Source organism: Lissotriton vulgaris, chromosome 2_1, assembly GCF_964263255.1.
Source record: "Lissotriton vulgaris chromosome 2_1, aLisVul1.2, whole genome shotgun sequence".
Taxonomy (NCBI): domain Eukaryota; kingdom Metazoa; phylum Chordata; class Amphibia; order Caudata; family Salamandridae; genus Lissotriton; species Lissotriton vulgaris.
Genome location: NC_141687.1, coordinates 1,848,406,124 through 1,848,420,139, shown reverse-complemented (window position 1 = coordinate 1,848,420,139; position 14,016 = coordinate 1,848,406,124). Strand labels below are relative to the sequence as shown.

General features: G+C 43.8%; 1 protein-coding gene across 1 annotated transcript in view; it reads right to left on the bottom strand.

Moving 5' to 3' along the window:
- Positions 1 to 14,016, bottom strand: part of SKOR1 (SKI family transcriptional corepressor 1) — a 40,220-nt gene that overhangs the window by 16,948 nt on the left and 9,256 nt on the right. Inside the window, exons 3-8 of the mRNA XM_086958960.1 lie at positions 10,192 to 10,309; positions 9,173 to 9,283; positions 8,441 to 8,512; positions 5,833 to 5,907; positions 5,040 to 5,114; positions 4,464 to 4,529 (exon numbers count right to left, since the gene is read on the bottom strand). Of these exons, the coding sequence (XP_086815086.1) occupies positions 4,464 to 4,529; positions 5,040 to 5,114; positions 5,833 to 5,907; positions 8,441 to 8,512; positions 9,173 to 9,283; positions 10,192 to 10,309 (517 nt within the window). The remainder of the gene's footprint in view (positions 1 to 4,463; positions 4,530 to 5,039; positions 5,115 to 5,832; positions 5,908 to 8,440; positions 8,513 to 9,172; positions 9,284 to 10,191; positions 10,310 to 14,016) is intronic.

Genomic DNA, 14,016 nt, shown 5'->3' with positions numbered 1-14,016 from the left:
TTTTTAGATTCTGTGACTGTTAGTGCAAAAAAGAAACCAGGTGTGAAACAATCCCTCGTAGTCCCTCATTCTTTACGGGCTTTAAACAGAGAAATAAACAAAGTTGTAAGGGGGCAATTTTTACTCTTCTCTCAAGAAGCCAAGTCTAAGTTGTTTATCTTAAAAAGAAGGAGAGTTAGGCTTAAGGCCCGCTTAAAACGTTCTAAGGAAGATGCCCTCTGGATCCAACTGAGGGAAGCTTCTTATAATGGTCAAGCCAAGACATTCTGGTCCTTAATTGGCAAAGGTTGTGGTACCAGAGCCAGTCCGTCGCCAATTGCCATTGAGGAACAGGTGTGGGTCCATTATATCGAGAAGTTGTACAGTAACAATAATTCTCATGTTTTTAATGTTGATTCTGATAATGTCTCACGTATACCTGACTGTCCAACGGAAAAGGAAATTGAATGTGCCATTAAGAATATGCGTTCCTCTGGTGCGATGGGTCCTGATAAGATCCCAATTTCAGTATTAAAAAACCAGAGTGAACTTTGGAGCAAAATACTCTTTCCAGTGTTTAAATTTTGTTTCTCTAGCGGAACAGTCCCTCCCTCCTGGAAAGGAAGTATTATTGTCCCTTTATATAAAAAAGGGGCAAGAGATCTACCACAAAATTATCGCCAAATTGCCTTGCTCGATGCCATTGGTAAGGTCTTTGCAAAATGTGTGCTTACTTTAATGAATCAATGGGTATCTGAACATAAAATCCTTCCCATGGAGCAAACAGGTTTCAGACAAAATCATGGAACTTTAGATAACCTGACTGCATTGCAAGTTATCAATGAAAAATATGTGAAAGTCCGTGGTGGTCAGGTATATGGCGCCTTTATTGACTTTTCCACCGCCTTTGATAAGGTAGATAGAATTTTGTTGTGGAGAAAGTTATCTAACTTAGGTATGCCCTCATTCCTTATTAAGTTAATTTGCGCCCTCTATTCTGACACCTGGTGCAGAGTTCTACTTGGAGGTGAATGTGGTGTATCTAAATTAATCCCCACTTCCAATGGGTTGAAGCAAGGTTGCCTTTTGGCTCCATTGCTATTTTCCTTATATACAGTTGATTTACCCATCTCTCTCTCTGCTTGCACCGGTATTGCCCCGACCTTGGGTGGAGTTGCAATTGCATGCCTTATGTATGCAGACGACATCCTGATTTTGGATCTCACGCCAAAGGGCCTGAACAATCGGTTGCATGCACTCTCTGATTATGCTGAAAGCCATTTCTTATCAATAAATACGGCAAAAAGCAAGGTGATTTGTTTCTCCGGTAGAAAGAAGCCTAAATGCCTTAACTATCCATGGGTTGTGGGGGGGAAAAAACTGGAATGTGTGAAATCTTATACCTTCCTAGGCAAAATTGTCACTTATAACTTAAGTGACAAACAACACATTGACACTAACTCTCGGAAGGCTATTTCGCAGGGAAAGAGTTTAGTTTCCCTGTATAAAGCCACAGGTAGAAGGCATTTTTCTATTCTTTTAGATGTTTTCAGAGCGAAAGTTCCGGCCTCCCTGTTATACGGAGTTGAGTTAGTTGATCTAAAAAAGTGGAGTTTTTTAAACTCTGCGGAAGGGAAAATTTTACGTAGTTTAATGTCGGTAGGTACAGCAAATTCAACTGCCTCCTTGAGACAGGAATTGGGTTTACGTAGCAGCTGGGTTCAAGGTCTGGCAAGTATCATACGTTGGGTAGTAGCTCTATCTAAAGGTGAACCTAATACTTTAAGGGATCTTATAAAAAATGAATTATTAGGATCGTTTAATGACTTCTCACTGATTGTAAAAAACTTCAGATTTGCTGTGTTACAATTGAAATTGGACGAGGAGACTTTATTCTTATTGTCCTCTCATCAATTAAAAACTGTTCTGAGGTCAGCCTCTTGGGAATTGGGGTTTTGTCTGGATAGAGACCTCTGTCTAGCGAAAAAAGGTTGTACGCCTGTTATTGAATCTTATACCTTGCGGAAAGCTCAACCGTATATGTATTGGAACATCCCCCATGGCGCCAGGCGCCTGGTATATTTACTAAGACATAATTTGCTTCCGCTGAAAGTTCTACATGCCAGCTGGTTTGGACATTCGGCATGCTGTGATCTCTGTCAATTGTATGATCAGGACTTAGATCACGTCATGTTTGTTTGTCCTACACTGATGCCTTGCAGGCGTAGATGGTTAAGACCAATTTGCTTACAACTCAACATATTATCTGCTTCTTCGTTTAAGGCAGCCTTGATTAACCCACCTAATGAAATGTTTACTTTTAAACTGTACAACTTTTTTAAATGTTTTTTGGACCTGTATTAAGATGTCTTTTGTAATTGTGATGGAATAATATTTTACATATTTCTTGTTTCGTATGTATATGTTGTTTTATGTGGACCTCATAAAGAGTTCCTTATCATAATAAAATAAACTTGAAACTTGAAACTTGACATGTTGCACAGCAACATGAGCTGCTGTGTAGCATGACTTAATTTCAAGAAAAAAAGCGACATTACGTGGCCAGCATTGACTGCATGATAGTACTTTTTTTAAGCCATGTTTCACAGCAGTAGGTTGAAAAAATTAAAAGCACTATTGAGGCAAGGTGTGAGGGAGGAGAGTGCGAGCAGCAACAGTGAGGGACAAGGGAAAGCAAGATGAGGAAGGTGGTAGCAGCAACAACCAAAGGAGGGAAGCAAAACGAGGGAGGTGTGGGGAGGAGAGGGAGGGAGCACCAGACGGGGGAAGCAACCCGGAGAAGGTGAGGGCTGGAGTTGAAAGAAGCACCGCGCACAAAGGGGCAGTGTGAGAATGAAAGAAAAAATATGACCTCAATCACAACGTGAGCAGCAGACGGTAACTAATTAAGTTGAACCAATCTGTGCTAGGTCCATGCTCCCGAGAAAGGAAAGGAAGTGACGCTTTGCATGGGCTGAACAATTACGAGTCCACAAAGAAGAGTGACAAGAAGCCAACTAATTAATGTAAGCAATGCACGGGCTCTAATCCTTTTATTGTAAACAATACTTGTTGCAAGCAAGAGTGCATGCGCTATAGCATGCTCGACCTAAAAACAAACGCTTCAGCACTTGGCAGTGCTAGCATGGCTGCTTCCAGAGGTATAAGTGCATCTTAGGTGTGTTGCCTATCACTGTCCATCTGGCACAAAGACCGGCTAGATTTTGGATACTTCAAGCAAAGCAGAAAATGTTGGGCTGGTCTTAAAAAATCAGCACAACAGCTCTTACACAACCACATATTATGACTTTCTTAAAAGCTGAGGTAGGAGAACAGTTCGGCAGCTAAGACCTGTCTTGTTCTGCTCCCCCACACCTAAGCTAAACGTGTACTTCTCAACTGGTGTCTATTTTTAAACCTGTTTCACATTTCAAAGTGAAATTGTTTATTCCATGCACGAAGAGCCTTCACTAACAAACTGGTTGTGCAACAAAATCTGCCTTCATTTAACAGCAGGTCTGGCCAATTTTAGACACGCCTACGTTTTTGGTATAAATTGACCCAGGTGAAGACTTAGGAAGCAGGGTAGGGACCAGAGTTGTTATGCTGCCTTCCCCACTTCACCTCATTTGTGTGATTCTCTCGGTTTCCTTACCTGCCACAAGGCCACAAAGTCTTGTATAAGTAAACTAACTTTGTGTATTGAGTTGTGTATAAACACTAAGAAGTGACTTGGTGTCACACACCTGGTGTTAATAGGTTTGGGCCAGCTACCATGAGTACTAGTTAGCCAAAAACTCGATAGGTGTGCTGTTCATATGGAAAACTTACATGCGGTCAAAGTAGATGAGGTTTTTCACTTATAAAGCAAACAATAGTTGGCCATGCTTCTAAGGATCTCCAGTGTAAAATAGGAGACAACCAGTCTCATGATCCCTTCAACAAAACTACCTTCAAATATCACTCACATGCAAATCTACTGATTCCATACACTTGTGAAGCCACTGTTCAAAGAGCATTGCAAAGAAGAAGGGAACATTGGCGTTTGGGAATTGCTGTTTTATCCCCTACGAGTCACATTTTATAGTTATTTACAAACAAGGTTTGAATTCTTCCGTAAGCAGCTCTTAAGCTCCAGTGCTGAAAGACGGGTGAGGGGGCATTGGCTTAATGCGTGGGCTGAAGATAAGTATAACATGTGTGTCGTGTTTGAATACTGAAGGGTCGATTTGGCGTTTCACCCTTCTGATGTCAATAAGTAGCATTTGGTGGCTTCTCAAAAATGATCCTTATTTATAGTACCCGGAAACCTCAATATGTGAAAAAAACGCTATACTGAAATCCATTTATGATGAAACGGTGTCTTCCATTAAGTCGTTTATGGTTAATGCTCCAACAGTCTAAAATCCAGACATGTCTCCCCGCCCATGGACACCAGGGTTACTTTCTCAATGCAAACAGCAACAATCTTTCATTAAAAATACCTTTCAATTTCTGCTGGATTGCATAGCGAGCTTTCCTCTCCTGATCCAATTCATTGCAGAGTGTGTCTGAGTGGGAAGAAAGAAACAAAGGCAAACCCAAATGCCGTCTAATTTAATTCAGATTCAGGGACACATCCTCTTTTAATCAGAAGCATTTAAGCAAAAAAAAGCGAAATAAGTAAAAAGAGAAGAGCGCAATTTGTTATGATTGAATTACAGTGAGAGTGAAATGCTGAGAATTTGTGCTTTAAGGCAGATGGATGCAACCAAAATTAAAGCAAACTTAGGCATTACCACTCAGGTAATTTTACGCCTCGGTTTTTAATTTAGAAACCCATGGAAACGACTGCGTGAGGGAGTATAATCACTCCTTGGTAATGATGCCTCCCAGCCGTTTGTTGGGTTTACTTGCCATTCTGAGGCTAATCGGAGTGTGTACAAAGGATATTAAATAAAAAAATAATTGTTAAATTACCTTCTATTTAAACGTAAATGGCTCAGTTCTGTAGGCAAAGGCGGAGAGTGGGTCGCTCCCGCCCCCTTGCCCCCTCTCCCAACCTGGCTTGGTTCACTTACCTCTTACTATCTGCAGCTGTTGGACCATCTCTTCCCGGTAAGCAAGCTCTCTTTTCATCTGGTCCTGGAAGTTATCTGTGGAAATTGATGGCAGTGGTTAACATACATCCAGGCACACGGCAGTCGCAGCCTCTACCCTTGTTTTCAGTGCATGCTCCGTTCTCGCCACCATTAAAACAGCAGCAGGAATGTATGAAAACTGAAAAATATCAGTAGTGAAATTTTTTCTGTGATAAATGAAAACCTGCCAATTTGAATTCTGAAATCCTTTCCTAGTTAATGAATATATGGGGCGCACCATTTATTCTGTATACTCACTGAGGTTGGTATGAATTACTTGTATGGATCTTCCGCTCCCATAATTTCTACATCTGTTCCCAAATGTCTGCGTTACTTTGGACTGAAGTCATCGGTCTGCCAATGCATGCTTGCTCTTTGATGGCCTTTTACGCGTGGGTCAACTGTGATTGACCGTGGCGTTAATGTGGCGCACTCAAATATTTAACGGTGCGTCCTGAAACCACCCGGCTTTGTTTAAGTCTTTCAATCAACCCACCAAAAAACGGTTTCTACCTTACATGTCGGCATGCAGCTGCGTCATGAGACTAACGTTTCGTAAGAGGGGGTCGCATGGCAGGCTGTAAACAAACCAATAACTGCGTCTGAATATCACAGGGGACATCAGCAGAAGACAACTAATCTGCCCCCTGCATGCTGGTGCGCATTTTAGTCGCTGGCTGCTCCTGCGGTCGTAGCATTGCAAGCGCGTTTAAGTATGGAGAAGGAGCAGTACCTTTCAGGCTCTGAAACTCTCTTTCCAGTTTTTTTCGGAGGTCCATTTGTTCCACCAGCAGTTTTTGCAGTTCATCTGTTTAAAAAAGGAGCAAAAGAACAAAGCAACATTTAAAATAACACCAAAACCTGACGCAAGTTTACCTGATCAAAAGAGTCAGTCACAGTTGTCAGTGACAACAGCGTGTGAAGACAGAAGTACCGTTTGAAGCGCTACATAAAGAGTGAACTAACATTCTTCGTATCATATCGCTCATCACCCCTTAAAGTGATTGCAAATTGCGACAATACTAGGTATAAACTGAGGTTGGTGGCAAAATATGATTCTGGGGTTATTTAAATATGCGTAATCGAGCAATGTTTTCCTCTGCCTTTAGTAATGTGGTATCTGCAATATAAAGTGCAGTCCAGGATAATTACAAGGGCACTTTCAATTGGCAGTTTCAATTTTTTTTTACTAACAGCCCACGAAAACACGCGCAAAATGGTCTCTACTTGCAAGCAAAATCCACTGGCAGTGTACAGTACTACCCACCAGAGACTCTCTTTCGCATATATTTATATAGTGTAAATATGCGGTTTGTGAGGCAGTAAAAAGTGGTGTCATTTTTTTAAATACTGGGGTAATGAACTCGAATTTGACATTTGACTCATGAATGTGTTTATTAGTACAGTTGTAGTTAACGTGCGTTATTGGACTACATTTCTCATATCTATCTATATATGTATATATATATATATATATATATATATATATATATATATATATATTCATTCTTTAAAAGTAGTATGCGCGAAGTGCCCACAACTGCTTACATCAAGACCTGAAGCACAGTGAGTGTGCGCGTAAAGTACAGAACAACGTATCGATTGATTTCTGCTTAACCTCGTGCCGCTGCTGCTTTTATATTTGTATACGAAAGCGGCCTGAATCGCTAGCCACCGGCCTCAGAGCGTTGCAGGCCTACACTGACCATCCATTTTTAGCAAATAATCCAGGAATGAGTTGCAGGACCGGCAGGGAAAGAAAGCGTCCAGCGCGTGCGCCTGGTTTTGATCCGTGCTCGGGGTCTGCGTTTCTTAGTGTGCTGCACGTTCTGTTGAGAAGGGCCCGTCTGCGAGAGACTGACTGTGGCCCTTCCACTGCGGCTCAGCGCGGTGCCAGCTGCGAGAAAGCCGGCGAGGCGCGCGCAGACACGAAGTGAGGCAGAGGGTGCTGGCAGGCTGCGCTCGCGAGCCGCCATCCTCGCAGCCGCGCCTCCCGTCAGAGGCTGCAGCCGGCCCAGAAGCGCGACAAAGATTAATTATCCCCTCTGCCCGAAGGCACTTCATCGCCTGCATTAAAAATAAAACAGAACGTCAACCGCAGGCCTGAAACGGACGATTCCGGGCAGAATCGAGCTTGTCCCTAAGTAGGAAAAGTGTTCTGAGAAATTACAAATACTCAGCACTTTCGTTTACCGGGCACAGTGATTTTTAAATGTCAATTAAATAGGGTAGGTTCTTTTTATCAGAGCTCACTAGCTGAGACAGATGTATTAATGGACTCGTTTAGTCCGTTTTATTATCCATAACAAATCCATCACTGTAGACAGCTGACGGTCTCTGTGTAGAGGCAGCCATATGGGACCAAGCCCTTCCAAACTGCAGGGGAGGTGCTGTGTGTTCACTAACAACCCAGGGTCGGCACAGGGCACCCATCGAGGCCTCTGAAAGCGTCCGGCGCAGGGCACTCGCAGCCGGCGCCGAGGCAGCACGTACACGTACTCGCCGACGTAGACGCACGTCGACGTCTTTGCGTACGTCAGATATAGCACGCGTAGATGTGCACGCACGGGTGTGTACGGAGCGTATTTAACGGACGCGCTCGTTGTTGTCACAAAACCACCCGGGAGCTTCCAGTGGCGGCCGAGTGAGTGAGTTGCAAATGCCACGAGTTTCATGGCAGTGTTTGTTGGATACCAATAATACTTATGTATTTAGTCCGTAACGTATTTAGCAAGTAAGTATTATTCTTATGTGCTCATTGACTGTTTATCATTCAAAATATCATTCCGGACGTTTATGGGCTTTCATGCAACTCGCACTTCTGCGTTAACAGTGGTAAAACATAAAACGAGGTCTGGCTGCTTACTGTAAGTACCACAGATATACGTATGTCCGCATTTCGCTTGTCCGGTCTCGCTACGTGTATGGTATTGATGGGTGTGATAAGCAACCTTCTTTTTTGTATTCTGTAACCCTCCTCAATGCACCCTGAGTGTGAAATCGCTCATAAAATGTACATTTGGCTTTACGAAGGGATACTCTTTGTTTAGAAAATATATGTAATTTAACGCATGGATGCCTATATATAGTGAAATTAGTATGATAGGAAGCATTTTATTTTCAGTGCGGGGTTTTTCGGGCGTCTAGAAAACATTTCTTGCATGATTAACATTTATTAAAATTGTGCAAGCATGTGTTCACAGCTAAAAGGATTGCGAATCTTTATTACGAATTTAAAAACGCCGAGACAAGGTAAGTACATGTGCACTGAAAATGATACAGGAGCAAGCTATCGTAGCATACATCTGGTCTCCGAAAGTACAGTTTTCAGAAATGCTCACCTTTTGCCATGTTTTCAATATCCCGCTCTACCAAGTGCGTCCCGGTAACTTCGACTCTGACTCCTTCGTCACCTGGGAAAGTGGTAGAGAGAACTGTGAGTGGCCCTCTGGAGAAACACAGACTGCTTTTATTAAAAACAAATTGGTGTGTTAGCCCCTGTTTGTGTGTCAGTCCTATGTCCAACACGTGGGTACAAATGAGCGAAATCCCCAGACAAGAGTTCTAACTCTGAGCACAGAGTCCACGCTTTTTGGGCTGAATAATTCATGAGGCCCTCCAGAGCACATAGGGGGCATCTCTTCTTTTTGTACTGCTGTACCAGCCAGCGTTTTCATATCGGAAGAGTAGGCCGCCTGGATGCCCTGCCGGCTATTAAATTCGTAAACACAAACGTATTACGTCTGCCTTTAGAACACTGCACTATATCGGGGTATTCAAACGTTAAGCAGGAGAAAAACAACCTACATGGAAGAGCCGTCTTTACTAGCGAGTTACATAATTTCCTTTCCTATGTGGATACGTATTGTCAAACATGCATTTATTATTCGCTAGTTTAAAGGAAATCATAAACACACTTTCTACACAGATAAAAGCCAAGTGGTAAAATTAAAATGACATAGAATGTGGTTTAATTATCTGTAAAACTTTTGGTTCTTGGTATGCTTATTTTGGTAGCCATCTGTATGTGTAGGTAGCCTGTGTGTTTAAACTGTAAAGCGGCATGGGATTACCTCTGTCTGAAGTGGGGGGGCTGGTCTGGGGAACGGGGTTCCGCTGCTCCTGGAATGACTTTCTGGTCTCTGAATCCTCTCCCGCCGAGTGACTGTCCTCTGCGTCCGATTCTAGTAGAAAATAAATCTATTATTAACTTCAAGCAAGTCCAGTACAGTGTACGTTAGACCGATAGTTGTGAGTACCTCTTACTCCCAAATGCGAGACTGGGGATTTGCAGTCACATGATGCGAGGTGTATTACACCCATGTGTGTCCGTACTACTCACCCTCAAACAGGGACATAGGATTTCCTGTCACATGCGAGGTGTATCGCATCCATGTTTGTCCTTACCACTCACCTCCAAACAGGGACATAGGATTTCCGGTCACATACGAGGTGTACTGCACCCATGTTTGTTCTTACCACTCACCCACAAACAGGGACATGGGATTTCCAATCACATACGAGGTGTATTACACTCATGCTTTCCGTACCACTCGCCCCAAACGCGGAGCAGAGGATTTCCAATCACATGTGATGCGTATTACACGCATGTTTTTCTGTACCACTTGCGTCCAAATGGCCAAACTTGGTTGGGGCGGGGGGGGGGGGGGATTTCAATCACATGCCAGGTATATTACACGCATGAGTTTTCGTACCACTCGTTGCCCAACGCAGGAGAGGGGAATTCCAATCACATGCGAGGTGTATTACACGTATGTTTGTCCGTACCACTCACATTTGCAATCAGATGCGGGGTGCATTAGGCGCATGTTTGTCCATACCACTCATTGCCAAAGACAGGAGAGGGGACTTAAATCAATCACATGTGCGGTGTATCCGAGTTGGTGAGCTGCCACTAACGCTCTGACAGTGCAAAGCGATGCCCGCATCACACAGACGTGCATCCAGTTCAGTGCACTTGAAACCGCAAGGACACGTTCGCATGTACCCCAGCTGCCTGCATGTGTGTGCGTCTAGAGTTGTACTTTTCAGTTTCAAGCCGTCACTTCCGTCAGTGGACACTGCTACTTACCGGGGGCCTCCGAGTTGCAGAGGGGGGCTTCCGAGTTGCAGAGGTAGGAGGCGGCAGCGGAGCCCCCGGGGTGTGGGCTGTGGAGACCGGGTGCCGGATCTCGGTCCTGGGGGTACACCTGCAGAGGAAGACACAAGGAGACACGGTGAGCCCGGAGGGGAGGGGCCCGTAGCACATGCAGCCCACCGACCTCCCGTCGGCCAACAGCACCCACTTCCCTCAGGAAATGGGGGAGGGGAGACTTCACAAAATGGGTACTGGCCGTCTTCTGCCATCCTACAAAATACACACGCAGCTTGAACACAACCGTTTTATTACACTAATTGTCGGTTCTCCAGAGAAAATTACCCGAATTAAAATTCAGGCGCAAGAGAACGGAGAGGCTTTGAAAGGCAGCGGCCCCCATAAAGGCCTAATTTGGGGTAATTTTCAGACCCGCAAAGTGCGCTCTAATCAGGGTAATTATCCCTCGTAGTCTCTGTCTGGAGCTGTTCATTTACAGGAGTTCACAATATTTACTCGGATACCTTTATAATGTAAACGCCGTCCCTTCGGCTTCTATTTGTCTCATCGCCGGGGTCCTCGTGCCTTTGATGTTAAAATTGCTTTATCTTTGTATGTAATATTAACCACCTTTTCATCATCCTTCTATCAAACCGCTGCGGCGCGCGCATGCATGCATACAGAGCAGACAAAGGATTAAACATATCATTTAGTATTAAAAAGCCGTTTGGGAAGCCGGGGAGGGGCGGCAGACAACAGAGTCGAGTTTCCAAAGAAAGCACAACGACAAAGATTAAAGGCACTTATTAATACCGGGCCTCGGTCGTTTAAATAGGACAGCGCGACAAATGGTTTTTAGAATTGCGTTTTTGCGAGCCATCAGCCTTGTATTCCAATTCAATTTTAGTGGTAATTAATTACGTTTGTATATATATATTTATCTCGCAACCTAACCTAACATCTCACAGAAGCCCACAACTTTGAAATAAGAGCAGGAAATGCGGCTGCAATTGCTGTTAATGTGTTAATGTTGCCGAGAAGACCATAAACCCGGAAAATGCCCACTGTTCAATCCGGAAAAAAGAAGACATGCGATTGAGAAGTCCCAGATAAGAGTCCCTATTTTATTGTTTTACATTGGGATAAGGCACACTTGCAAGTGTGCGTATCCCAATGTAAAATAATAAATAAACGAGGAAGAGATTTGTATTCGGTTTATAAGCGAAACCTTTGCACGCGACCCCGAATCAGGACAGACATAACTTTGTCCCCAAAGTAGGCAAGGGCGGGGTTAAGTATCCATATGTACAAGAGAACTATAAATCAATACAACTTAGCAGAAATATAAAGGAATTATTTTTAAACGAGACAGGAAAGCAAACGGGAAATCTGCGTGCCTACTTAAAACGGTGGCGTAAACATCCCTTAAGCAAACGTGTGGACCCTTTGCCTAAGTCGTTTAAATACTGTACATAAAAACAAACATGCCCCTTTATTTACGTGTTTGAGCCTTTAATGCACCAGGGTGTTTATCGCATGAAAGTGAGCGAGGCAAGCGAGTCCAGACGTGCCTAACTGAGGTGTTTTGTCTCTTGGTTAAGTGACTCGTCTTGCCTGCTGCACTGCATCGGCGCAGCCCCTGACAGCCCGCGGGATCTTAGGCGTTGCGCGATGCTGTGCATCGATCATCACTTTTCGAAAGAATACCACTTAATACGAACATCCAGATGAGCCATGTGCTTGCACTGGGCGGGAGTTTTCACGCTTTCTCTTGTGCTAGTGTTGTTTGTGCACAGATGCCATGGCAGCATGACCGGCCGCTTTCATTTTTATTTTTTTGCAGTTTTTATAAATCGCGGACTCTACACGAAGGTATTAAAGCGCTTTACGCGATCACCAGTTACATTACCCAAGGTCACTTTTTAAAAATGCATGGGGAGATGAGGTGATTGTCCCAGAATCACAGGATATGGAGGCGACGCTGGGACTTGAACCTGGTTCTCCAATTTTAAATTAGGCAGGTTGGCCATAAGGCCACATTCTCTCCCCTTCCTGTAATTAAATGTATAGACGCGAGTTATCCAATGGTCACTACGTATGGACACGATCTCGTAATGTTGCATGATAGGGCTTCTTCTTTCCACCCTGTCAAGACATCTGCCCTGTTTGCGGGTTGGAACAGCCACGTCCTGAGCTCCCCTCACAATTCCAGGCTTGTCTTGAGCGGTGGGGAGTAAGTCTGATTTAAAACGCCAGCAGAGTGTGCGAGCTAGGCCTCATACATGAGCACACCAAGCTCGAGTGGGAAAGCCCACAGGAGGAGCTGTGCGAGCCTGGGCATAGAGAACAGGGAGTTTTCATGTCGTCATCTGATTTTGTAGTGTTGTTCTGTTGGGTTTTGTGGGAAAGTAGCAGTGGTTTTAGGGGGTTTGCGAACTTGCGACATAAAAACAACAAAATATGCCTTATAGGAAGGCTGGGGTGTACCCCAGGTATCGGCGCTGTGTACTTGGGAGTATCGGCGGCCCCTGCAGTGTGTCACCGCCTGCTGGCCAAACAGCCAACTGGCATTGTTCATGCACTTAGGAGGAAACTGTTGTTAGGAAGTGCAGCGCCTCTCCAGAAAGTAGCAGGGGCACGTGGAAACGAGGAATGGCATTAACCAGCCTGGTGCCAGTATGGACACACACAGCCTCAAGTCTGAGCCGGGAAATACTTAGAAGTTCCAAAAATAGAAAGAAACTATTGAGATATATCACAGAGCCAAGAATAAAGCTGATTCAGTCAGAATATTACTGTTTTCCAGACAAGCGTTGGCTAATGAAACGTTCCGAGATCGATAATAATGTGTTAGACATTCTAGCCCACTAACAAAAATGTAAGTGTGAGCCTGTTTTATGCTTAAAACGTTGTTGGCAATCGAGCTGCTTCTTAGCAGGGTACTGAATCCTTATAAACCCAGTCCCTTGGCCCGGTTTAGATTGGGTATTGTATGGCCGACCTTTTACTCCGTTTCCCAAGAGATTCCCAGGGATGATGTACTTTATATTTTTTCGTGCCTTTTATTTGGCTATTCGTAATAGCTCTGTTGTCCGCTGATAAAGTCTGACAATTTTAGGAGCAGCAGACCAGATTTTTTATAAATCTACGTATTACTTACTCGACTGTCATGTTTTGCTTTAAGCGCTTTTCTAGAGGGTCCCATAAACAGAAGATTGGAATGTTTGGCAGAATAGCATCAGTTTTTGCTGTAAAATGTTTTACGTCGTGTTAAAGCAGAAAGCAATAATTAATTCGGTCTATTCGTGAAACTGCTGATGTTATTACAGTTTTTTTATGTGTTTTGGAAAACTAGCAAATAAACTAAAAATTCATTTAATTGCTCTTGAGTTGATTTTAAACAAGGCAGTCAATATTCGTATTTAATATTGCATATCGGCTGCTCCCCTTCGCACGTGTCTTTTCATTTGGCTTTTTTTTTAACTTGTGCTTGAAATACCTATAGCGCCATTAAAGTGAATTGGTACTACGTTAATCCACCAGGACTCCAATATAGGTAAATTAATGTCAAGATGGTGGCCTCGTGGTTATAACTGCCCACCCGAAGGCATAAGCACCACACGCACACACACACACCTCCCTCGTTTATCATTATAACACTAGAAAACAAACAGCCACCGTAGATAGTAGTTTGTTGGTGCATTGGGACACTTAAGGGGCAGGAAAGAGTCACGCCAACACCAAAACAGTTCTGTATAATGCAAAGCATTCGACCAGTTGCGTAATATAACCGCAGGAAGGTATGATGTCATAAGGCAGATT